Here is a 26,607-nt window from a genome sequence, read left to right on the forward strand (position 1 = left end):
ATAACAGAGCCTGGTGCAAAATGGACTGTTGCAGATTACAAGCGAATTTTGGTCATGGGAAGGGCACCTGAATTATTTTTTCCTTTTAAGAGCAATACACTTAAATGTACCATATCATGGCTACACTTTTGTATCAATAGGAGTAGTAGGAGGACAAGGAAGTAGAAAAAGAAGAAAATATCAACCAAATAAACAATATCATCTTCACCATGATTGCTCTTTCCCTATGACCAATAAAAATGCTAATTAATCTATCAAATGGGATGAAAGAAAAAGACTAGAAAAGTGCCTTGTGTTGCCATTATTCATGTTCACCAATTGTATGATAGAACACACGTTTCACATATATAACTCAGCACCAATGCTCGAAACTTACAGCTTGTCCACAAAGGGGTCATTATTGTCAGGGGTATTATTTCATAAGACCTGATGACATATATCCATATGAAGACCAACTGTGAGCTTCAGTTTTGATAGACTGAGACAAAAGAAAAGAAAATAATCTTTGTTTAGGTAGACTTTTAAAATATTTTATATACCACCTCTCCTTTGTGACAACTAAATTCTAAACTATGTACAATGCAGATCAATTTCTTAATTACAATTGTCATTTCTCAAAGAAAGAAAGAAAAGAAAGAAAAAAATATGATATACTACAACCGCTTTCATCTGTACAATATTATACAATAGATGATATTTGACTCATGAAGTTCTGCACAAGCTGTGACACACTAGAAAAAGAAAGTTGCTGAGCACTTAAACCAACAAAATAAATAAAACTTTAACAGCTTCAAGCAATTTGATTTTCTTATTAACAAGACTTCCAGAAGACAGCTGTGCAAGGAATATGCATAGTATTTGGTAACATATCTGATGAATCTCTTATAATCATGTGCTAAGTACGGGTGTGTCCCTTATTACACGGGGATTTCAAACTTGACATCAATATTAGCTGCTTTGGCCATTGTTATGATATCAGACAGCTTCACAACCATCTTGGCGGCTTCATCCAGGTTGTCACATGCTAAAATCCGGAGATTGGACATTGCGATCAGTGCCTTTGCGTCATCAACATTTGTTCCCTTGTGAAAGAAAGTAACAAGATTGGTTAGCATTCTAAATATTTGTATATCTGAACTTAAATTATGAAGGTTCTGCGACTATATATATTGTAAAGACCACTTTCTCTCTTCTTTGGGATGGGGTGGCAAGTTAAAGCATTTATCCTCCACTAGGGTACTGGCTGCTGGTTATATACATGAGTGATACTTTTGGGAGTTAAGAGACATCTGTATAGACCAGAATCATGCAGTGTTCTTGTATGTTCAAAGACCAATCTTCACTCACAGACTGTTCTTCAATTTCTCCTTGGAGACCACCACCTCTTTTACTATGCAAGACGAAGAGAGAGTCAGGTAGAGAGGAGAGGGGAAAGGGGACAGATGAAGATATGTCCATGGAAGTGAAAGCAGTGAACAGAAAATGGCCAAAGTATTTCAAGAAGGATGACTGTGATGGAAAAAGATAATGGTAAGGCTATTACAGTCAAAGGATACAAAGAGCACCAAAACAGATAAAACTTGAAAAGGCACCTAGGTTAAATGGTAGTCACCTGGAATGTTTAACAAAAGATATGTTTACTGAATGGAAAAAAATCTTTAATTTGTGGATATGGGAAGTATAATGGTGGATGGAAGGAGTGCATGTATATTGTAGTTTTACAATTATATAGTTGTATATAAGTTGTAGTTATAATTCTATAGTTGATACTGTAATACAAGGAAGGGAGTGTGTGGTAAATGGGGGGCAGGAGAGGGTTAGGGAGTGGTTTTGTGCGAATATGTTGACATGGCAAGAAGGGATTTTTCCCTGTCTGCTATTTTTCTGCATGAGGGGGAGGAGAGGTGGGGTCACTGATAAAGTGAAGTGGCCTTCCTATAGATCTACTGTGTCTTACTGCTTTGCTTCTGATCTTGGGCAATGGACAGGATACAGGGATGACCTGTCATCTTTGAGGAGCTAAAACGAAGAAGGAAAGGGTGGTGGAGGGGAGTAGGTATATGTCTTTCGAATTTGGCTACCTCTATGGTAAGGGGGAAAGCTCTTGGTATATAAACATAGTTTTACATGGATATGTCTGGTAAGAGTAGTCTGTTAGGTGTATGGGAGTGTAACTAGGTGAAGAGCAGTGTGGGTTTGGGAGAGGGAGAGGATGCATAGATCAAGCATCAATGGTTGGATAGACATGAAATGGATGGATGGGGTAAAAGGGGCAGTGAAAGAGGATGCCTGTGGAGGAAGGAAGGGAGAAGACAGAAGATAGGGGTGAGTGGAGAATAGTTGTGTGTGCATGATGTTGTGATGCATGGAAGGGGGTGGGGGATGGAGGTGAGGGAGTAAGTGTAGATGATATTTTGATGTAGTCTGAAGGTATTTCTCCCCGTCTTCTCTTTTTCTGCATGAGGGGATAGAGAGAGGGGGTTCACCGATTAAATGAAGCGGCCTTGCTGTAGATGTGCTGTGTCTTGCCACTTTGTTTCTGACCAAGGGCAGTGGGCTAGATGCAGGGATGACCCATCATCCAGGAAAAGGCACGATAAGAGGGAGGGAGGGGGTGAATGGGAGTGGAGTATATTGGGATGGAATGGGTGGGAGTGGATTTTAAGCCTTTGTTTTTTGCTACCTTCCTTGTAAAGGGGAAAAAGCCGTTGGTATGATGTATGTATGTATACGGATGTCTTTTGGATTTTCATAGATTTGGGTGTATGATAGGGTTAAAGGTGCAGAGTGTGTTGTGGACATTTGGGATTGAGGGAAATCCAGTGAAGACTGTCTAAAGCTTTCACAAGAGTAGAATCAAAGAGGGGACATTTGCTGGGTGAGTGGCTTTGAGTGTTATTAGTTGGGTGAGATCACCTCAACAAACTTCAGAATGGGAGAAAAGTGGGAAACACACACAAACTAATGATGGAGAAACAACAAATGTGGAGCACAATAAAAATCCAATCCAAATCCAAAGCTTTCACCTTTTCAGATGACCTTATAATAATAGCTCAGCACAACAACTACATCTTAATTCCTCATGAATGAATGTTTATCCCCGTCCCCCCATCACTTTTGTTAGGTTAAAGCTAATGCAGTAAAACACAACCCCTACACGGGTCATCCCTGCATCTCGCCCACTGCCCTGGGTCAGAAGCAGTGTTCCAAAACACAGCACATCCACAGCAAGGCCACTTCATTAAATCAGAAATGGAGAAGACAGGAGAAATCCCTTTGGGCTCTATCAATTTACTTTTTACACATACTCCCTCACCCCCCATCCCCCACCTACTCCTTTTCTTTCATGCATCACAACATCATTCATGCACAACCATTCTCCACTCACCCCTATCTTCTGTCTTTTCCCATCCTTTCGTAACAGACATTTCCCCTTTCCCAATATCCCTTTTACCCCATCCATCCATCTCATCCTTGATCACCCCCTCATGTTCACTCCTTCTACTTCTGCCTTCCATACCTCTTTCACTAATCTTTCTTCACTCATTCTTTCCATGTGTCCAAACCATCCCAATACTCTTTCATCAGCCCTATCTCCCAAATCCCTTTTCCAACCCCATTCTTCTCCTCACCTCCTCGTTTCTCACTTTATCCAGCCTAGTAACCCCTATCATACTTCTCAGGCACCTCATCTCAAATACATTCACATTCCTATGTTCCATGTTTCTGCCCTATACAGTGCTATCAACACAATCATTCTATACAATCTCCTCTTAGCACCCATTCCCAAATGTCTATTTATCATTACACTTTTTAATTCCTCAAGGCATTTACTTGCTTCTCTCGATCTACGTTCTACCTCCACCCCCACTCCTCCCTTTCCTGCCACATTTGCACCCAAATATCTAAAACTATCCACTTCCTCCAGTCTCTCTCCCTTAATACTCAATTTCAGTCTGCTCCCACATTCTCTCCTTATACATCTCATCACCTTACTTTTACCCACATTTATCTTCAACTTCCTTCTTTTACACACCTTCCGAAACCGTCACTAACTTCCTCAATCCTTCATCTGATCCTGCTACAAGTGCAGTGTTGTCAGCAAATAACTTGTTTATCTCCCACTTTTCTCCATTTTCTTTAACCATCTCCAATCCCTGACCCATTACCCTTGCATTAACCTCTTGCACCATCCCATCCATGTATAAATTGAAAAGCCAAGGCAACATAACACATCCCTGGCAAAGTCCCACCTTTACCTCAAACCACTCACTCTTTCCATTTCTGATTCTAACACAAGCACTACTACTTTCACAAAAACTCTTGATTGCTCTTTAAAACTTTCCTCCTACCTATATTTGTAATACCCCCCACAGTACCTTCCTGTCCACCATCATAAGTGTTTTCCAAATCCAAAGGATTATTTGTCTGTCTGTTTGTTATTATTTGCTTGATTTTCATTTATTATTTTCCCTTGTGGTGGGGGGAAAGAATACTGCCACCAAGTCTTCCCAATTGAATTGTAAGAGGCGACAAAAACGGGATGGGCATTAGGACTAGGAATCCTTCTCCCTGTAGCCCCACATGGGACATTCCTAAAATAAGTACAGGCACAAGAGGGCCTAGGAGTTTTCCACCAGTACCCTAAGGTTTGTGACTTTTAATGCGTATGGATGTGGTACAGATGAGAGTAAAAGGGAAGAGATAGGTAGTATGTTTGTGAGAAGAAAGATGGATTGAGTGAAACCAAGTTGAAAGGGAGGGGCGAGTGAGAGTTTGGGAATGTAGTTGGGAGGTTCTCAGGAGTGAAGAGTGGATGAGGGAGAGGAATGTCTATACTAGTAAGTGAAGAGATAGGTAAACGTGTAGTGGAGTGGAAGGAAGTTTCTTCAAAGTTATGTGGATGAAGGTGAAGCTGGAAAGGGAGATGTGGGTTTTTGTAAGTGCATATGGGCCTGGTAGTGAGAAGAGTGTAGAAGAAAGGGAGGCTTTTGGATAGATTTAAACAAGTGCATAGAGGGATTAAGGAGAAATGTCAATGTAGTGGTATTGGGAGCCCTTAATACTAGGGTAGGAAATGAACCAATAGACGGAGTGGTTGGGAAGCGTGGAGTTCCAGGAAAGAATCGTAGTGGAGAGTTGATGGTGAAGATGTGCCTAGACTTGATGATAACAAATACAGTGTTTAGGAAGAGAGTCAAGCATAAGTACACATAGGAGAGGGTGGTAGAGTGTTAACGGACTATGTATTGGTAAATAGGAGTATAGTAGGAAGAGTTACGGTGTACATGTTCTAAGGGGAGAGAGTGAAGGAATATCAGATAATTTTCTGGAAGGTAAGTTGAGAGTGGAGGATAGATGGAGAAAGAGGAAAAGGACAAAAGGTAGGGAGGTGCTTAGAGTGAACTGCTTAAATGAGAAAGAAAAGGAGGAGTATAAGAAGCTGAGAGAGGGATGGGAGGGAGTGAAGGATAGAGTAGAACTAGGAGTGGAGGAGGAATGGGGATGGTTCAAGATGGGAGGAAATAGAAGGAAGGGTAGTGTGGGATGAGGAAGCAAAGAAAGTTGTAGACGAGAAGAAGCAAGCTTTCACAGATTGGTTACAAAATGGAAGGGAATCATATGAGAGGTATAAAGAAAAGAGAAGAGAAGTAAAGCATAAGATAAAGGAGGAAAAGAGGAGAGAAGATGTGAAATGGGGTAAGAGTATGACAGAAAATTTTGAAAGTAATAAAAAGATGTTTTGGAAAGAAATTAAGGAGACAAATCAAGTAGAGAAGAAAAGGTAAAAGGTGCAGATGGAGAGACGATAATGGAAGAGAAGGCAGTACGAGGAAGATGGGCAGAGTATTTTAGGGAGTTGCTAAATGTGAAGGAGGATTGGGAGGGAAAAGTAGTTGCAGTGGGAAGTGCTAAGAAAATGACTGTGATGGGCGAGGAAAATATAGGAGAAATAAAGAAAGATGAGGTGAAGGCAGTTGTTAAGATGTTGAGAGCAGGTAAGGTGCCTGGGTTGGATGGATGTCATGCAGAACGTCTGAAAAAAGGAGGTACAGTGATGGAGGACTGGCTGGTGAGGTTATTTAATGTTTGTTTAGAAGGTAGAGTGTAGGAGGACTGGAGGGGTGCCTGTATAGTTTCACTTTACAAGAGAAAAGGGGGCAAGTGTGAGTGTAGTAGTTTCAGAGGGATCAGCTTGTTAAGTGTAGTTGGGAAGGCTTATGGGAGGTCTTGATTGAGAGAATTAGGAGAGGAACAGAGGGAGTAATTGGTGAGGAACAATATGGGTTTAGGACAGGTAAGGATTGTGTAGATCAGATTTTTGTGGTAAGACATACAGCAGACAGCTATAGGAAAAGGTAAGGATGTTTTTTGGGCTTTTATGGTTTTAGAAAAGGCTTATGACACGGTAGATAGGAAGGCACTTTGGGAAGTATTGCAGATATACAAGATAGGAGGAAAGCTTTTAGGAGCTGTCATGAGTTCTTACGGGAGTAGTAGAGCATGTGGCTGTTCAATTTATACATGGATGAGGTGGTGTGACAGGTAATACAAGGGTAGTGGGTTGAAGACGGTTAAAGAAAATGGAGAAAAGTGGGAGATAAGCCAGCTGTTGTTTGCGGACGACACTGCACTTGTGGCAGGATCAGAGGAGGGATTGAGGAAGTTAGTGACATTTTGGGAAGGTGTGTGAAAGAAGGAAGTTGAAGATGTGGGTAAAAGGTGATGAGATGTATAAGGAGAGAAAGTGGCAGCAGACTGAAAGTGAGTATTAAGGGAGAGAGACTGGAAGAAGTGGGGAGTTTTAGATACTTGGGTGTGAATGCTGCAGGAAAGGGAGTGGAGGTGGAGGTAGAATGTAGATTGATTGAAGCAAGTAAATGCCTTGGTGGATTAATTAAAAAGTGTAATGAAAAATAGACATTTGGGAATGGATGGTAAGAGGAGATTGTATGAAGGAGTGATTGTGCTAACAGCACAGTGCAGGGCAGAAACATGGACCATAAGAGAGGAAGAGAGAAGGAGTTTGAATGTATTTATCTAGTTACCTAGTTGTATTGTATGGGAAGGGGAGCTCTGCTCATGGTGACCCATTTTTGTATCTCTCAAGATCAAGTTTGTTCTTAAATTGTTGTATTGTGTTTGCACACACTATTTCTTCATCCAATTTGTTCCATATATCTATCACTCTGTGTGGGAAGCTGTTCTTTTTCAGGTCTCTCCTGTAGTTATCCTTTTTGAGTTTCATTACATGTCCTCTTGTTTTTCCTCTGTCCCACTTTAATAAGTCCTCTCTATCAAGGCATTCTTTTCCTTTCATAATTCTGTAGATGGTTATTAGGTCCCCTCGTTCTCTTCTTTGTTCCAGGGTTGGCAATTCCAGTTCAGCCAGTCTTTGTTCATAATTATGTCAGGTTTGTAAATTTTCTTATATTATTTTTTGTACTGAGTGACCATATCAGTGCTGCATATTCCAGTTTTGACCTTATCAGAGTTTGTAATATTTTCTTGATCATTTCCTTATCCAGGTATTGATCTGAACAAATTGTATGTTTCTCCAACTATTTTATTTATATGTTTATCTGGTGACATGTCTTTGGTGATGATTACTCCTAGGTCTCTTTCAGAATTTACTTTCTTTATTTCTTTTTCATCAATTTTATACTGTCCTGTTATTATCTTCTTGCCTTTTCCAAATTCAATTATAATGCACTTCTTGATGTTGAATTCTACCTCCTATCTCTTGCTCCACTCTGAGACTTTGTCCAGATCCCTCTGCAATGAGTCACAGTCTATTTCGGAGTTTATTTTCTTGAATAATTTTGCGTCATCTGCAAAGCAGTTCATGCAACTTTCAATGCCTTCGTCCATGTCATTTACATATATAGCAAACATTATCGGAGCTAGTACTGACTCCTGTGGGATGCCACTACTCATTTCTTCCCATTTTGAATATTCGTCTCTGAGCACCACTCTAATTTTTCTTCCATGTAGGAAGTCCTCCATCCAATTCAATAGTTTTCTATGTATACCTCCTATTTTTTCCTGTTTATATAGTAATTTTCTGAGTGGTACCTTATCAAATGACTTTTGTAGGTCTTGGAATGCACAGTCTGCCCAGCCTTTCTTTCAATATATCTATTAATCTTGAATAGAAACAAATTAAATTAGTGGTACATGATCTTCCTTGTCTGAATCCAAATTGCCTCGGGTTTAGTATATTATTCTCCTCCAGATATTTTGTCCATCTATCTTTGATGATTCTCTCACAAATTTTTACTATTGTACTTGTTAGGGACACCGGTCTATAATTTGTTGGATCTTCCTTATTTCCCCCTTTATATATCGGCACTATATTGGCATTTTTCCAGTCTCCTGGTAGTTTTCCTTCTTTGAGAGAGCATTCTATTATTTTGTATATTTTTCCTGTTAGTTCATTTATACATTCCTTCAGTATCCAGTTTGCAACTCCGTCTGGTCCATGTGACTTGTTAATGTCGAGCTTTAGTATTTGATTCCTTATTTCATTCTGAGTAATGTTTATTTTCTTCAGTGGAGGAAATCTTACTTCAATTTTTTGACCATAGTTTTGGAGATTTTTTTCCTCTTTGGTGAATACAGATTTGAAATGTTTGTTCATAATATCTGCCATTTCTATATCTTCTCTGCATTCTCTATTACCTTGATGTAATTTATGTATTTCCTATTTATTTTTTAGCTTGCCGTTTACATATCTATAAAATACTTTGGGTTGATCTTTACATTTATCTATTAAGTCCTTGTGTTTGAGATGAGGTGTCTCACAAGTATAATAGGGGTTACTAGGCTGGATAGAGTGAGAAATGAGGTGGTGAGGAGAACAGGAGTGCAAAGGGACTTGGGAGATAGGGTTGATGAAAGAGTATTGGGATGGTTTGGACACATGGAAAGAATGAGTGAAGAAAGACTAGTAAAAGAGGTGTGGAAGGCAGACGTGGAAGGAGTGAACATGAGGGGTTGACCTAGGATGAGATGGATGGGGTAAAAGGCACATGGGGAAAGAAGGGAATGTCTATTGAGGAAGGGCAGGAAAGGACAGATGATAGTGGTGAATGGAGAATGGTTATATATGGATGATGCTGTTATGCATGAGGTGGATTGGATTGGGAATGGGGGTTGAGGGAATATGTGAGAAATAATTTGATGCAGCTCGAAGGAATTTCTCCCGGTCTTCTTCTTTTCTGCATGAGGGGATGGAGAGGGGGGGTTGAAGTGGCCTTGCTGTGGATGTTCTGTGTCTTGCGACACTGCTTCTGACCCAGGGCAGTGGGCGAGATGCAGGGATGACCCATCATCCAGGAGGTGCCAAGATAAGAGGGAGGGAAGAGGGTGGAGGGGAGTGGAGTATGATAGGGACAGAATGGGTTGGAGTGGTTTTTATGCCTTTGTTTTTTGGCTACTTCCCTTATTAGGGGGAAAAAAGCCTTTGGTATATGTATATATTATTTATCTGTCAATTATTATTTACTATTTACCTATTTGTATATTATCTAACTATACCTATGTATTTTTTTTATTATCTATATAATTTCTTACTTTTTATAATAATATAGATAATAATAAATAAAATAAATACATAGGTATAGTTAAATAATATACAAACAGGTAAATAGTAAATGGAATGGGTGGAACTGGTTTCTATGCCTTTTTCTTCTTGGCTACCCCCCGTGTAGGAGGAAAAACCCTTTGGTATATGTATCTATATTATAATTTATTTATCACTTTTTTTCCCATCTGACCCAGTTATGGACCATAAGGTCTTCTGTCAGCATGCTCCTCCTTTGTAATCCTTACCTTTTCCTAAAATTTTCTCACATATCTGTCTTGCCACAAAAACCTGATCCACACAACCCCTACCTGTCCTAAACCTGCACTGTCCCTCACCAATTCCCTCTATTTCTCTCCTAATCCTCTCAATCAAGACTCTACCAAACAGAGCCACTTCCTCCCCCTCTCACCTTCTCTTCAATGAAACTCTACCTACCATACTTCCAAGCTCTAACTCTCCTTTTCCTTTCAGTTTAGTTTCACTCCTTTATGAGGGATATTTATGCCTTTCCATATTTATGTCTACCTATATAAATGTATGTAAATTAAGTACAAATAAAAATTGACAATTATACTGCAGCATACCATAGCAAATTTGCAAAACTCACCTGAAGCCTGACAACAATGGGAATCTTTAGTGACAGTTCCTCTGCAGCTGCAATGACTCCTTGAGCAATGACATCACACCTCATGATTCCTCCAAAGATATTGACTAGGATGGCATGTACCTGGAACACAATTATTATAATTATTTACCAAGCTAAAGCATAATTCTTTTACTCCCCTCCCATTTACATATGCATACCCCAAGTTGATGCTTTGACTTTATCACCACTCACATATGTACATGCCAATTAACAATCATCTCTTATTATTGTTTTCTTTTCGTTTGTACATACACTTGCGTATCAAACACTCACAGCTGCTGAGTAGTTGACAAAAGCCAGTGTGCAAACACACATACCATTTATTAGAGGGTATGGGATGCACACGTGAGTAATACACATACAAAATGCCATTATGACAGGAATAAACTAAAAAGTACTACTAAAGCTACCACTATGACTTACTGTATACACTTTCTGACCAAACTTACTTTGGGATCAGCTGTGATGATTTTGAAAGCTTCTTTGACTTGCTCTGATGTGGCTCCACCTCCAACATCAAGGAAGTTGGCAGGCGACCCACCGTGCAGCTTGATGATGTCCATTGTGGCCATTGCAAGACCAGCACCATTTACTAGGCACCCAATGCTACCTGCAAAGCATTTCAAACCAGAAATGACCATGTTGCTATAATCATTTATCCTTAGATTTAATATACATTATCATACCAAAAGCAATAAATCCTGACTATATTATCTAACAATTTTGTTGTTGTTTTTTCACACCGAATTTCATGTTTTTCTTTGCAGAGCAAATTTTATTTTAATTTTCTCAGTATTCATGATCTACCAAGACCCTGGGATGATAAAAGATACTGCTGGGCTCAGACATAGCTTCTCAAAGACAATAATCTTCGTGCAAACTGAGAGCTCAACCTCTGGGGAGCTCAATCTAATCCACTCAGACTCGGCCTCTTGTTTGTCATCATTGCCAAACCAATACAGAATACTGTATTTACTTTTACTCATAGTACTAGAGTGCAACAAAATTTAGTGGGAGAACTGCCAACTACAAATAATGACTCCTATACTTGCTTTAAAAAGTGGTGGTCCTGCAAGATCAATGTCAGTAAATTAGTCTTAGTTTTCAAAACCTGCCAACAAGGAGCTCAGATGAGAGGGAGGGTGGGTGGGTTGTGGAGTGTATGTAGGGATGAAATGGGTGAGTGTGATTTTATGCCTTTCCCTTTTTGGCTACCTCCCCTGAAAGGGGGAAAAAGCCTTGGTATATGTATGTATGTATGTATGTATGCAACAAGGAGCTGACACCTGGTCTCAGATTGGACCCAAGATATTTCTCTATCAATTTCCCCCACTTTTTCACATTAGGAGAGTTAATCAATCATGTTAAAACATGCTGTGGATGTGCTGTGTCTTGCGACACTGCTTCTGACCCAGGGCGGTGGGCAGGGTGCAGGGATGACCCGTCATCCAGGAGGTGCTCAGATGAGAGGGGTGTGGAGTGTATGTAGGGATGAAATGGGTGGGAGTGTTTTTATGCCTTTCCCTTTTTGGCTACCTCCCTTGTAAGGGGGAAAAAGCCTTGGTATATGTATGTATGTATGTAGTATGTTTGGTTGGTCTTCTTTCCTAGGTTTTCTTTGATTACTGCTCTTGTCTTTCAGTCAAAATGTATTATATATATATATCTATTCTTTTTGATTTCTTAAAGAATTGAATACAAAGGTATGGTATACATATAAATGTATTATTTCTTGTGCTTTTGTGAATGTTTGTAATTATCTTGTAAATACTTGTTTTCCAAACTTAATTTGTGTATCATACTGTGTTTTGTTAGTGAGGGGTGAGTATAGAATGGTCGTGTATGGATGATGCTGTGATGTTTGGAAGGGGGTGGGTGGGGGGTGAGGGAGTATATGTGAATGATATTTTGACACAGCCCAAAGGGATTTCTCCCCATCATCTTTTTTGCATGAGGGGATGGGGAGAGAGTTCACCAATTAAATGAAGAGGCCTTGTTGCATTGTTTCTGACCCAGGGCAGTGGGTGAGATGCAGGGATGACCCTTCATCCAGGAGGAGCCAAGAAAAGAGGGAGGGAGGGGTGGTGAATGGGAGTGGAGTATTGTGGGGATGAAATGGATGGGAGTGGATTTATACCTTTCAATTTGGCTACCTCCGTTGTACGGGGGAAAATGCTCTTGGTATATCTATGTATGTACTGTGTTTTGAATAAAGACTCAACTGCCTGATGTGAAGGTGACAACACATTCACAGGAGAGGCAATTAAACTGGCAACTTCTCATTAATTCCACTCCAAGACAAAACACTTCTTTACAAATCAATTCACTGCCCCTGGTTGTCAGCTCTCCTCATGCAACAAGATGTAAGAAATACTACTGACACTGATAGAACTCCTTGGTGTCTATGCCATAAGGCTACACCTTCCGATGAAGGTAAAAGGGTTGATGGATTTTGAAAATGGAAGTGTCCACCATCCATCTTGCAAGACCACAAATACATACCAGTCATTAGTCCCTTAAATAAAATAAAATAAAATAATCTAAGACAGAATTTTATGCTCACCATCAAGGGCAATATAGTTGAGATTGTATTTAGCTGCTTCTACCTCCTTTGCATCCTCCTGTGACCAATCTCGCTGACTGAATACTTCGTCCTGCCGGAACTCGGCATTGTCATCGAAACGCATCTTGGCATCCAAGGCATACACTGCAATGAAACACAGGTGACAACACACTCTCCTGATTGAGATGACAGCAGGACATATGTAGAACTTCATCGATCAATCAACCAGTAGCCTTGGTATATATATATATTTATATATATATATATAATATTGATGGTATGTAGGCATTTATTAGTGCAGCCCAGACAAAGGGGAAATGATGAATACTTGCGAATACTAAAACCAGAACAGTTCTAGCAGAGTAAAAAATTACATTTTCTGTTCCTTTTGATAACTTACAACTTTAATATTTGGAGCTGCAGCCAAGTGATTTTATTCATCCATACATACCAACAGGGACTTTCCTCTCCTTATAAACAAGTGACTGAGTCAAAGGATACACCCAATCCATATACATTTTGTGATTTTACTGTTACTACTACTATCCTGCAAACAACATGTACCACTCACTTTTTCCATATGTGTCCTCAGCATAGGGGTTGATTTCAATCAGATTTGCATCATATCTTATGAAGGCACCATAGAGAGATTTAATAACTGCTTTCGTCTCCTCTAAGTGAGTTGTATGAAGTCCTAGTTTTCTTGTGAGGTCCTCTGCTATCTCGTCTGTGATTCCTAATGATGGAATACACGTCATAATGTAATCTAGCTTACCTCTTCCAAGAACTTATGTCAAGTAACATAAAGGAAAAATTCTCAGCTGTAAATTAGGATCTTTCATGAAGTTAAGAGACAATTTGACTACTTACCCTGTGCAATATCAACAGGTACTTTATGAATGGCTTCTGGGCTTTCGGCAGCTACGTCTTCAATATTGACCCCTCCTTGTGATGATGCAATAATAACTGGGCCCTGTAAGATCACATAAATTAAAAACAGATACTAAAGTGTATCAATACATGTAACTTGGTCATTATACATCCACAAATCCTAACTCAAGGACAGTAACATGTATTTTATAACTACCACCAGATGATTTTATTCAACTGCATGTGTGTGTGTGTATGTTTTTGTATCTGGTCTCTCTTAGATCTCTATCTGAAGAAATGTTGATCTATGTTTTAATAGTGTGGGTATGCTAAGTTAACAATCAGAGTGTGGGCAGAGTGCGGAGATTGAATGCATGCCCCCATGGGATGCACCTCCACGTGGTGCAGGTGTTGATTGGACTTGATGAACATTAGGAAGACTATTTTCTCCAACATCTATTTTGCAGGATGGACAGAGATATATAGAGATGGGGTGGGGTAGGGTGGAGGATCCAGCAGTGCTACATACCCCATATGATCTCTCCATCATGACTGCTAAGTAGAATTCTCTTCTTGGAAACTTTCTCTCACATACAAGAACCTTGTTGCATGGAACACCCTTCTCCCCAGTTTGTTTGGTTACAAGCCGGTCACCGATCATTGCACCAGCTATATCTCCAGCTTCTTCAGCACTGAAACATAAAAGACAATTAAATAACTAATAAAATATTTTGGAAATGTGTTTTATCTAACAAGCAATTTTACACCAGTAAAGAAACACCTTATTTCAATCTTACTTACGTATAGACTAACTTGACACCGCCTTTGAGTCCACCCTTGAAGTAGCCCTTCCCACGGCCACCAGCCAACACTTGAGCCTTCACGACTACATCAGTGGAGTCTAACTGCTTGGCAATATCCACAGCTTCCTCTGCACTCTCAGCAACTCCAAAGCCAGGTACTGGGATGCCTGACTTCCGCAACAAGCTGAAGCTGACATGCTCATGGACGTTCAAGTTTCGGTGTTGTTGACTTGTACAGAGAGGTCCTGAGGATGCTGCTGCAAGTATCTGGTCAGAGAAAAACATGCAATTATAAGAATCAAGCCACATGTGAAAATAATATGCAGAAAAAACCACTGGGAAATAAGAAGCTTAGTCCGAACGTTTTCGTCTATTTAAGACATTATCCTTGATAATGTCTTAAGTAGACGAAAACGTTTGGACCAGCGGCGGCGCCAGGAATTTTTAGTTGGGGAGGCTAAGGGGGGGCTGAGCAAATTTTTGGGGGGGCTAATAGTAATATGATAATACACATATATTATCCTCATTTCAGAAGGGGAGGGGGTTAATGGTTGGGCTAGCACTGATGGCTGACAAATCTTTAGCCCTGGCAATTAAAAATTCCACTTAATAAAATTATTTCAATGAGTGTTTTAAATTTTCAATTTGCTCATTTCAGTTGGGGGGGCTAATGGGGGGGCTGGCCATTTTTTTGGGGGGGCTGAATGAACAAGGGGGAGGGGGAAATAGAGGAGGCCAGTGCCCTCCCCCCATGATGTCTTCCTTAGCAAAAGCCCTACTCCACTGTTGACCAACGGAACAAATGTGGCACCTCTATATATATTTCATTCTTGCTGGAACCAATTTTTTTTATCCAGTTGAATAGGGATCCCTGGGGTGGGGGAGGGGCACTGAGATTCATCACAATGGGAAATGAACAGGGGGTCCACTACGAGCATAAAGCACAATGAAGGGGGGTAAGGTAGGGTAGGAGGATGGAGTGTGTAACATGAGTTGGTTGCAGAGGCATGGGGGGGGGGGGAAGCGGATGTTCAGTGTGATGGGCCGATGGCCGTCACGCTGTTCTGTTCTGGTTCTTGGGGGTGGGGGGGGGATACCATGAGTACATGGGGGAGGGGTAGTGGATGGGGTGAAAAATATGGAGTAGGGGGAGAGGGGGGAGCACTGTCCGAGTGTAAGGAGAGGTGGTAAGGGGGGAGGGGGGTGGGTCATGGGGAGCAAGACATACTGAAGGGTGAAGGTAACCCACACATCAGAGACGTTATAGAGCGATCTGAGGAGGCGCGGGGGGAATGGAGGAATGGAGGGGAGAGGGGAAGGGAGGATAAGGTCACGGTGTATCTTGATCAGTCAAACCCTTAAGTTAAGATTATTCTAGAAGCCAGAGGGGAACCGTAATCACGGTACTGGGGGAGGAGGAGGAAGAGGGTGAGGAGGAAAAAGGAGGATGAGGGAAAAGTGGAGGAAAAGGGGATGAAGGAATAGGAGGAGGAGATAGAGGAGTAGGAATTGCAGCCTCATGCACCAGAAGGAACCGCTAAGGGGGGGGGGGAGGAAGGAGGCGGAGGAGGATGGAGTTATTGATTTCTAAAGAGGTAAAGGGGGGGGGGGCTGGTTTTCCCTTTGGCCTCCCCCCCCCCCTCTACGACACGTAAAGGCGAGATTCTGACGACAAGATGGGGACCGTGCGTAGTAATAACGTAAACGATCAACTTCAACAATAGTGCCAAGACGATGAATCAGAATATATAATTTCTAAGCCTGGTTAATCTTAAACCCCGTTGATCCCACATCCCTTCCTTTGCGGGATTAGATGCGAGTTATTTCAACCCGACAATGTAGAGTTAATTCTGGCTAAAAAAAATCACACGAGTGGGAAAGGATGTGTCGAAAAAATAGATAAATAAAACTCGTAAAAATAAATTAAATCGATAAATACAACTCGTAAAAATAAAGTAATTTGTAATTCACACATTAGACTAAATTCACATTTATTTTTATATATCGAAAGCTCTCGTCGATCAATAGAGGACCATAGTCTACGTCATATCTTGGAAACCAATCTTGTGTGCACGACAAATGGGAACAAAGTTACGATACTTCCGATCACGCATTTTCTCACGCCCAATCCGGCACACTTAAGGCCCCGTTCACACTAGCGGTTTGAACCGCGGCGGTTCAATTACGATGTAAGTTAATGGAGGCGTTCACACACAACCGCGCGCTTTTTCCTCGACTATGCGGTACTGATACGGTTTCCACGCGGTTCAGACCGCTGGTGTGAACAGAGCCTGAATGTCAACCTTCGTGTTATTCTGGCTACCTTTCACTGTCCCCGGTCGACCAACAACTCGACTCGACTGAAACACGGCCACCGTGTTCAGGCGAATAAACGCGATTTTATTCAATTGCAGGTGACGTCATTGCTACGTTAGAGAACGTTTCCTTCGACTGAATAGAATCACCTGGCTATGGACCAAAAAGTCTCCTTTCGCCCAAATGCATTCTCATTGTAACAAGTTGTCCATCGCTGTGTCGCCAGGCGATTTGATTCATCAAGGAGGCCGGTTGGCAATCGTTCGTTTCAGCAGGGTTTTAATGAAAATGGAATCAATGCCCGCTGGGACCAACGTTCAACATTATTATCTCTCTCTCTCGCACACACAAACGCGCGCGCGCATAACGAAGAGCGTCTGACACATTTTGTCCGTCTGGGACAAGATGGAGAGGGTCGGCGGGAGAAAGTCTCTGGGCATCACATTCCACCTGTGGTTATTTTGAAGAGGAGGAGGATGAGTAGGAAGGACGAGGAGGGAGGAGAAAGGAGGAGGAGGAGGAGGAGGAGGGGGCTGCGGAGGAGGAGAGGGAGGGGGCTGGGGAGGAGGAGGAGGAAGGAGGAGGAGGAGGAGGTGGCTGAGGTGGAGGAGGAGGAGGGTAGGGAGGGGGCTGGGGAGGAGGAGGAGAGGGAGGGGGATGGGGAGGAGTAGGAATAGGATGGAAGAGGAGGGAGAAATGAAAATAGGAAGGAATGAGGAAGAGAAGGTCAGAAGAGAAGGAGGATGAAAGGAGGAAAAGAAGGAGAGGATGGAAGGAAGAAAAGAAGGAAAGAGGATGGAAGGAAGAAAAGAAGGAAGGAAGGAGGAAAAGAAGGAAGGAGGAAAAGAAGGAAAGAGGTAGGGAGAAAAGAAGGAGGAAGGAAGAAAAGGAGGAAAAGAAGGAAAGAGGAAAATGAAAGAGGAAGGTAGGAGGAAAAGAAGGAAAGGAAAAGGAAAGAGGAAGATAGGAGGAAAAGAAGGAAAGAGGAAAAGAAGAAAAGAGGAAGGAGGAAAAGAAGGAACGAGGAAGTAAGGAGGAAAAGAAGGAAAGAGGGAGGAGGGGGCGGTGGCAGAGATGGAAAGAGGAAGGAGGAAGAGAAAGAAAGTGGAAAGGAAGAAAACAGAGGAGGAAAGAAAAAAAATGAGAGAGGGAGAGAGGGGAGGGAGGGAGGAAAAGGAGGTAATATGCAACCAACATCACTGTACTGCACCTCTTGAATTGATCAATTCAAATACACAATTCGCTGGGCAGCATGTAATTTTCTACACACACACGAGTATATATATACATATATATATATATATATATATATATATATATATATGTGTGTGTGTGTGTGGTTAAAAAATACAGCGACTTCTGTATTTATGATCTTCTTGATACTCTCTACTTTGCGAACTGCAGATTGATGCGTCGAGTTGAGCACAAAAATACTAATGTCAAAAGGCATAGTAAAACACAGTGGAGCTTTCTTAATGTATTCACGACGTTTCGTACACTTTGTACATTTTCACGTGATATTGATTACAATAAAAAAGACATGTTTATATATTGAAAGAATAGGGTTCATGGTGCGGGGTGAGGTCACGTATGGTGGTGGAACTCCGTGGGATGATGGAACTCCGTGGGGAGGTGGAATTCTGTGGAGTGGTGGACTTCATAGACGGAATTATGGCAAGGTCTCTAGATTGCAGATTTAATTTTGGAGACTTCTCTTTAATAACAAGGGCCTCGAGAATTTGCAAGCTCTTGGTATCCTGTTCTTGTCCAATAATCTTTGTTTCGTTTTTTCCAACATTTCCCTTGTTAGAGTGGTGTTGTGGCATGTGATAGTGTGAGTTTTTGGTGTACCATTTTGGAGGTTGAGAGTGATTCTTCTACTAAGTGTTGTTGTTGTGTATCCTATGTATGAGGAGGGTAGGGACGCACATATACACAACAACACTTAGTAAAAGAATCACTCTCCACTTCCAAAATGGTACACCACTCACACTACCACATGCCACAACACCACTCTAACAAGGGAAATGTTTTGAGAGAGAGAGAGAGAGGAGAGAGAGAGAGAAGAGAGAGAGAGAGAGAGAGAGAGAGAGAAATTATTGGACAAGAACAGGATACCAAGCGCTTGCAAATTCTCGAGGCCCTTGTTATTAAAGAGAAGTCTCCAAAATTAAATCTGCAGTCTAGAGACCTAGCCATAATTCCGTCTATGAAGTCCACCACTGCACAGAATTCCACCTCCTTTCCTCCCCTTGATCATTTTTACGCGACCTCACCCCGCACTTGAAAATGTAAAAAGTGTACGAAACGTCGTGAATACAAGAACGCTCCACTGTGTTTTACTATGCCTTTTGGCGGTAGTATCTGTGCATAAATCTACAGTATATATATATATATAGCTTGGGGTGTGGGAGAAAAAGAGAGGCAAGCCTCTGCATTTTCTTTCTCTTCTACTCCACCAGATATACAATTCATTGGGGAGGGCACAGAAAAAGAGAGCTGAACAAGTGCCCACTATACACTGGTCTTGTAGGTCTTCCTCACTCACGGATGTTACCTAACACCCCCACCCCCACCCCTCCCCCGGACCTACGTCCATGTTCGGCAATGCTGCACCTTCGCATCTTGTTGTTAGGAATCACTGGGTAAGCAATCGTTAGTGGAAACACTAAGATCAACATCATTATATTTCGATTTGAGAATTATGTCGAAATGGTGGTTGATGGAAAAAAAGAGGGAAAAAGAGGGAAAAAGAGGAAAAAAGAGGAAAAATTGCGAATAGCAATGGAGTTCACCAATATAGGAGATTTTCTATGTTGAGAGAGAGAGAGAGAGAGGGGGGGGGGACGGGACCGTCTACGAAGGTATGTCAGGCGCACATATTCCGCGAAATCTCGTGTGGTCTTCAGACCCACAAGATGTGGACACTTGCATATTCCCTTCGTCTAAGATTTCTCTGAGGAAAGATTCATCCGAAACATTCGAGAAATGAAACTCGAGGTCACCGCTGAGTACCCTCTTAACCTCACCAATCCTGCTCATGAATCTATACCAAGCTGCATCAAAGTGAAGGTGCAACAAAGCATCGCCACATGCTTGGCAACAGAACAAGCGACAAGCGTCTCCTTGCTTGGCTGCTTCACACGCAGTCACACATAACACACAGCGCAAGACCCGAGAACACGGTGAAAGCAGTCTTGTGCTACTTTCGGGTACGCAAGACACGAGTCGCTACTTTCGGGTACGCACGACACGAGTCGCTCCTTTCGGGTACGCACGACACGAGTCGCTACTTTTGGGTACGTGGGGAATCAGACCCACCCACTTGCGTGTGCAACGCAAAAGAAGATCAGCAGAGTGGCTGACGGGACTGAATGCCCGACATGCACGGTGCTGATCGAACTCCCTTCAGACACCCGCGATGTTGGGAGCCGGTGCACGCATGCAGTCTGAACAAGCAAAGGCAATCCACATGCAAAGTCATAGTCAATTCGATGAAAGAGAGCGAGCGAGCGAGCGAGAGAGAGAGAGAGAGAGAGAGAGAGAGAGAGAGAGAGAGAGAGAGAGAGAGAGAGAGAGAGAGAGAGAGAGAGAGAGAGAGAGAGGGGGGGGAGGGGGAGACAAAGAGCGACTATTACTAACTTTGCGTGTTACCTTTCTCTACCAAAATTTGAAGAAAAAAAAGTTTACCTTCCCCCTCCCTAAGTGATCTTCCCCACCCCTCACCCACTGCGGGCGATTCCTGCACGAAAGATCGATAAGTTGAGGAATAGACCTGCAGTAACAGTCCGGAATCCGCAACTTCGCCTCTGCAGACCGTACAGCGCGCGCGCGCGCACACAAACACACTGTCCACCTGATGTCGCCAATGGCTTCAATATCAGTAGAACTTTTACGCATGCCTATCTTCTTATCGCCACCCCAAATCGCCTTATCTCGAATGATGATGTTAATCCTAGAATCGTGGTTGCCTCCACCATATTATGAGAAGGGCGAGAATGTTCTTTCAGACCCCGCTCCGTGGACGCACCTCCAAATTCATCTCTAACTCTTCCACTCACGTACTGCAGAGCTTAGACCAGCGTTTCTCAACCTTTTTACCCTTGCGTAACATTTAGAATAAATTGCATGTCTCAAGGAACCCCTGCAAAAAAAAAAAAAAAAAAAAAAATATATATATATATATATATATATATATATACACACACACACCATATCTTTCTCATTTTATTTTCATCGTAATAATAGGTTAGATAGGAAGATGTCTATATTATATTATTACAATAACCAAGAATATGTCGTGCGTGTTTAATTATATTACGTATATGAAATTAAATTAAAAATAAATAAAAAGTGCACTAGCATATCTCACTTGTTCTCGCGGAACCCCTGGGAACCTTTTACGGAACCTTTGGGTTCCGGGGTACCTTAAGGTTGAGAAACGCTGGGTCAGACGCTGTTGATCAGTCTCCTAGAGACTACGTCACCACCACTAAACGATATCCCTAAACATCCACATTAATATTCTGTTTAGGGTTCCCCTGAGGGACTCCGGACCCTCCCTCCTACCCCTGGGGGGGCAGGTATTCACGGTTCACACGTAGAGTAATGATGAGGTGCCATGAGGAGGAATCTGATGGCCGCTCAATGAGGAACTGAGATGTTGCCAGCGAATACAAAGATATGCGAGGTCAGGCGAAGTGCTCCTGACGGAAAACGGGGAACGTGAAAAGAATAGGGGAAGAGAGAGAGAGAGAGAGAGAGAGAGAGAGAGAGAGATAGGAGAGAGAGATAGGAGAGAGAGATAGGAGAGAAGGAAGGAGAGAGATAGGAGAGAAGGAAGGAGAGAGATAGGAGAGAAGGAAGGAGAGATAGGAGAGAAGGAAGGAGAGAGAGAGAAGGAAGGAGGTAGAGAGAGAGAGAGAGAGAGAAGGAAGGAGGTAGAGAGAGAGAGAGAAGGAAGGAGGTAGAGAGAGAGAGAAGGAAGGAGGTAGAGAGAGAGAGAGAAGGAAGGAGGTAGAGAGAGAGAGAGAGAAGGAAGGAGAGAGAGAGAGAAGGAAGGAGGTAGAGAGAGAGAAGGAAGGAGAGAGAGAGAGAGAGAGAGAGAGAGAGAAGGAAGGAGAGAGAGAGAGAGAGAGAGAGAGAGAGAGAGAGAGAGAGAGAGAAGAGGAGAGAGAGAGAGAGAAGAGGGAGAGAGAGAGAGAGAGAGAGAGAGAGAGAGAGAGAGAGAGAGAAGGAAGGAGGTAGAGAGAGAGAAGGAAGGAGGTAGAGAGAGAGAAGGAAGGAGGTAGAAAGAGAGAAAGAGAGAGAGAGAGAGAGAGAGAGAGAGAGAGAGATATGGGGAGTGAGGGAATAAAGAGAGGAATAGGAGGTAAAGAGTGGAGAATGAAAGTTGAAGAAGGGATAATGAGAGGAAGAGGGAGGGGAGGGAGGGAGGAAGGTGGGTGGGCTGAGAGGAAATTTATATTTCGTCACTGATAACGCACCGGCGCTTCTATCTGCAGAGATAACATGATGCCATGAGGACCAGGGCGAGATTGCACTTAATCACGAATAACCAGAGTATCTATTCTTGTGGCCAATATTGCACTGAAGATGTGGAGTAAATTGTGTGATAAAAGAAATTAAAAAGGGTAGCAGAACAGTGACTGAAGTTAAAAGTTTTGGCTCATTCTCTTTTCGAGCAAAGACTAGCCTCTAATCTCGCACGCTCACACACACACAAAATCACTGAGTAACTGGTATGCTGGATGTCAATGAAGTTCCTAGAATAATTATTTAAACTGTCTGGGCCTACACAATTTAAATTGGTTTAGATTTCCTGCTATCAAAAGGAGTAAAGATAATATAAACAAAGGCATTCTCTACTGATATTACTGTAACACCCTGCCTTTTACAAAGTACAGGGCTTGGTACTACACAAAAACATATCTTAAAAGTGAAGCATAACCAAGTCATACACACACACTCTGAAAAATTTCCTAACCCAATGAAATGGTCTCACATTAACTGGAATAAAACTCCAAAGATTAACATCATCTGAAACATATTAAACTTTTTCTGACCAATGCGGGGATATCAAATGACAAACTGCTTACAGAGGAATGCTATGACAAGAAAAGACAGAGGATCCTAAAATCACGTGACCAAGAGACAGCTTATGGGAGGTGTTTTGAGATGCCCTAGTCAGAGAGATGAAAATTTTTGGTGAAAGAGTTCCACACCCTTCCAATGGAAGGAAAGATCTGAGGATGTAGTCTGACTCTAGTAAAACATTACTACATGAAAAGGGGGCAAGAAGTTTCAGAAAACCTTGTGTTTTACAGTCTCTGAAGGATGGTAGGCATGCAGATACTAAGTTCAGAGGAACAGTGAAAAAGAGAATAGGGCTGAAATGTTAACAAACTCCTACTGGCTAAAGTCTGTTAATAGGGAAAGAAGCACTGATATGGCAGAATGCTTTGGGCTCCATCTTGTTCAGAAATAAGGAATTATCTGTATGACCATGTTAAATGGTGTGTGTGTGGGGGGTATATCCACTTTGTTCAATAGTGTGACATCTTTGGTGACAAAGGGTTAAGGTAAATTTCTCACTAGCTTATACTCTGGCTGGATTTAATCCTTGGGAAATCCCATAAAATCTCTACACCCCAATTAAGTAATGATCAGACAAAATACCACAGGAAGGACCAATGATGAATGGATACCTAGAAATGGTTGGCCTATGAAAGGGTTATCAAAGAGAAGCATCTTGTTGCCCATCTTTCAAATCCATAAATATCACCAACTCCATTTCGTGGTCAATCTAAGAGATTGACATTTGGTATTCAGGCAAGGTCCAAAATCTCTAACATTGGTCTATTTCTTCTAAATTACACCTGCCAACTACTCCTATATCACTAGACTAAGCCAGCAACATAGAGCACAGAAGTTCTGAAGTCATTAATCAGCAAGAACTATAGAACAAATGTTTACCTTCACTACCATAGGCCGAATGATTATTCCTAAATCAACCAATGTGTTGTCCCTGGTCTTTCTTGCATTTGGTTAGGTTTGGTTAGGTTAGATTGGGTTAGAATATAGGTACCTGCTAGTGATGGTTCTACAAGATGGTGTACAGAATTGCCTACCTACTGCCCATTTTTAAAATACATCAAACCATCTCATAAGACATGCAGTATTTGGACTGGGCCCAAGATTCCTTTCTAACAATTTAAGTCTAGATATTACTTTCAGTGAGTGACAGAGAAACTATATATCTAAACATTACGGGCCTTTCTCCTTATAAGGGAGGTAGCTGAGTCAAAGTCATGCCCCACTCCCATCCACCATTCATTTGTTTCATTCTCGTCCTAACTCATGGGAGAGTTCGTGGCAGAGAAACCACCCTACACGAGTACATCAAAAAAGTCTAAGTGTCTCATTTCTTGCAGGAGATCTGAAAACTGTAGCAAATGGATCAACTAGCTTCAGTGTGTTAAACATAAGGACCTGTGAGCAGTAGTCCTACAAGATGAAAATCTGAGAATATCACAATTTATGTGTACTGATTTGTATTACTCATGACTGTTCTGGTCCCCCTTAACACCTATGTATGCTGTCTGTGTAACTGTGTAGAATAACAGATTTCATGAGGACCACAATGCTTTTTTGTGTTATCCTCGGCAATTGTAATTTTGAAGTACGTGTTTTTTCTTTCTGTAGTTGATTTACTGCCAAATAAACTTATTATTATTATTATTATCCCTACCTTCCATCTTCAAAGCCAACCAATAATTACCATCTGAAGAAGCTGCGACCATCTCCAGACTACGCCTAGAACGTTTGACTATATTTTCTATCCCACTTCACGTAATGAGAGAGGATAACTGGCAACTACTCCCTTCCTCCTACCAAAAGCAGCAGTCCCACTTTATTATAAAGTTTACAGCTCCTTCCCATAGTTATGGGCAGGCCTGAGGACTGTTGCCCGCCACTGTGTCTGTGGGGTCTGAAATTCCAATCCGTTAATCTCAAAGCTACAACTACTATTACAAAGTACCATGAGAACTTTCCCTTTCTATCACACCAGATTAATGACAATGAGGTTACCTAAAATCTTTGTACTTTTCACTCAAGGAGTATTCAAATTTAATGAACAAGTGTGCAATCTAGGATGGAGAGAGGGGGGGGGGTTGTCGATATGATGAAGTGGCCTTGCTGTGGATGTTCTGTGACTTGCGACACTGCCTCTGACCCAGGGCAGTGGACAAGGTGCGGGGATGACCCATCATCCAGGAGGTGCTACGATAAGAGGGAGGGTGGAGGGGAGTGGAGCGTATTCAGGGATGGAATGGGTGGGAATGATTTTATGCCTTATTCTTTTTGGCTACCTCCCTTGAAAGGGGGAAAAAGCCTTGGTATATGTATGTATGGATGTTTTGATATCTTCTATATACTTATTTGGAAGAAATATTGTGAGGATTCTCTTAAACTAATTTGTACCGGTAACCATGGCTGTTTTGATATCTTCTATATACTTATTTGGAAGAAATATTGGGAGGATTCTCTTAAACTAATTTGTACCATTGTTATACTGGTATTATTGAGACCTTGAAATAGGTTCATGTACTTGAACTTTCTCCATTACAATTTATATGCACTACCTACAGGGATTCCTCTCACACTCTGATTAATAATTTATGACAAATTCAGACAAGGTAGGGTTATGGACTGAGTAATCTTATTTTATCATGATTTTTTCATTCTTCAATAAAAAGTTTACAAAAGAGCTTAAATATTAATCTACGTCACATTTTCTGTATTGCAAGGAAAGAACGGGTATCTGCTAAGCGGTAATACGATGACCTACATTCATGCTTTTTATACCCTAATATTTACCGTTATTCATTCAAATAATAACAACGACAGGTTCAAATTAAACTTAATTAATTGAATAACATAGTGGACGGCCTATTAATTCTGCTGATTAATAACTACTGATTGCACTCCGGGAGAAGTTCATACATATTTTTTCTAAATCTTCGATTCTTTACCTCAATACCGTATCTTAGTTCTTACCATACACGCCCGGTAGCAAAATATATGGGGTACATACTACTCACAATATCTTTATATACTGTAATAAGTAAATATCTTTCTGGATTTATACTGGCATAATTAGTACTTTTTCTAATCACCTGAACAACCTCGGAAATCCATCATATCTTAATCATTAATGAAAGTATATAATTATCGTACAACGTAGCCTTCCCTGTAAACCTGTTCACCTTGGAATATGGTGACGCAAGACTTTGGACACGTACTTTAACTACAAATAAATCTATGTGTTATTATGTGACTACTACCCATCGATACAATTGCACCAATAAAGTACGATTAGTTATTGAATCACCCTCAATGACCAAAAATAGCAGTAGGTCAAAAGTGTTGCGAAAGATAAAAGTACGGCTCCTGGTAAGTGGAGTATCGTCAACATAAGAACACATTATTACGTGCTTCAACTAAAACTAATGACAATATTCTATAATAATCTCAATTGAAAATACCTGGCGGCCTGATCGGGCCACAAGTTTTTCCGTGAAGAGAATTCCTCGGTAGAGTGCAGACGCCATCTTGAACCTCTGTGAGAAGTGTTTGCAGCCACACAGCGAAATAGCGCTAGATAAAACTCACACGTAGGGCCAAACTGACCATATGATAAACTTAGCGTTTATTTCTTGCTGATGCAATGTAACGGTTTAGCACTTTAGCCTGTTATATAATGATAATCATCATTAAAAAGCCAACTAAAAGAGAATATTAGGATATAACAATATAT

The 26,607-nt window shown here is 41.4% G+C and overlaps 1 protein-coding gene across 1 annotated transcript; it reads right to left on the bottom strand.

Moving 5' to 3' along the window:
• Nucleotides 1-282: 282 nt before the first annotated feature.
• ScsbetaA (Succinyl-coenzyme A synthetase beta subunit, ADP-forming) lies at nt 283-26,456 on the bottom strand. The gene is made up of 9 exons (XM_076186853.1): nt 26,336-26,456; nt 14,470-14,738; nt 14,198-14,360; nt 13,669-13,771; nt 13,370-13,534; nt 12,799-12,942; nt 10,685-10,845; nt 10,197-10,316; nt 283-1,082 (listed from the first exon to the last, which is right to left on the bottom strand). The coding sequence occupies exons 1-9, from the start codon at nt 26,399-26,401 to the stop codon at nt 918-920; spliced, it is 1,356 nt and encodes a 451-aa protein (XP_076042968.1). The 5' UTR covers nt 26,402-26,456; the 3' UTR covers nt 283-917.
• Between the last annotated feature and the right edge of the window lie 151 nt (nt 26,457-26,607).

The sequence above is a fragment of the Oratosquilla oratoria genome, chromosome 6, assembly GCF_046742065.1.
Source record: "Oratosquilla oratoria isolate Oo_2021 chromosome 6, ASM4674206v1, whole genome shotgun sequence".
Lineage (NCBI taxonomy): Eukaryota > Metazoa > Arthropoda > Malacostraca > Stomatopoda > Squillidae > Oratosquilla > Oratosquilla oratoria.

What these genes read in the sequence shown, in the direction of transcription:
- ScsbetaA (XM_076186853.1), bottom strand. Translation starts at nt 26,401, where the DNA reads ATGGCGTCTGCACTCTACCGAGGAATTCTCTTCACGGAAAAACTTGTG. An exon ending in TGATGGAGAGATCATATGGG is followed by an intron (nt 13,772 to 14,197) that starts GTATGTAGCACT and finishes GTGATCTTACAG; the next exon opens with GGCCCAGTTATTATTGCATC. An exon ending in CAACTATATTGCCCTTGATG is followed by an intron (nt 10,846 to 12,798) that starts GTGAGCATAAAA and finishes AATGCTTTGCAG; the next exon opens with GTAGCATTGGGTGCCTAGTA.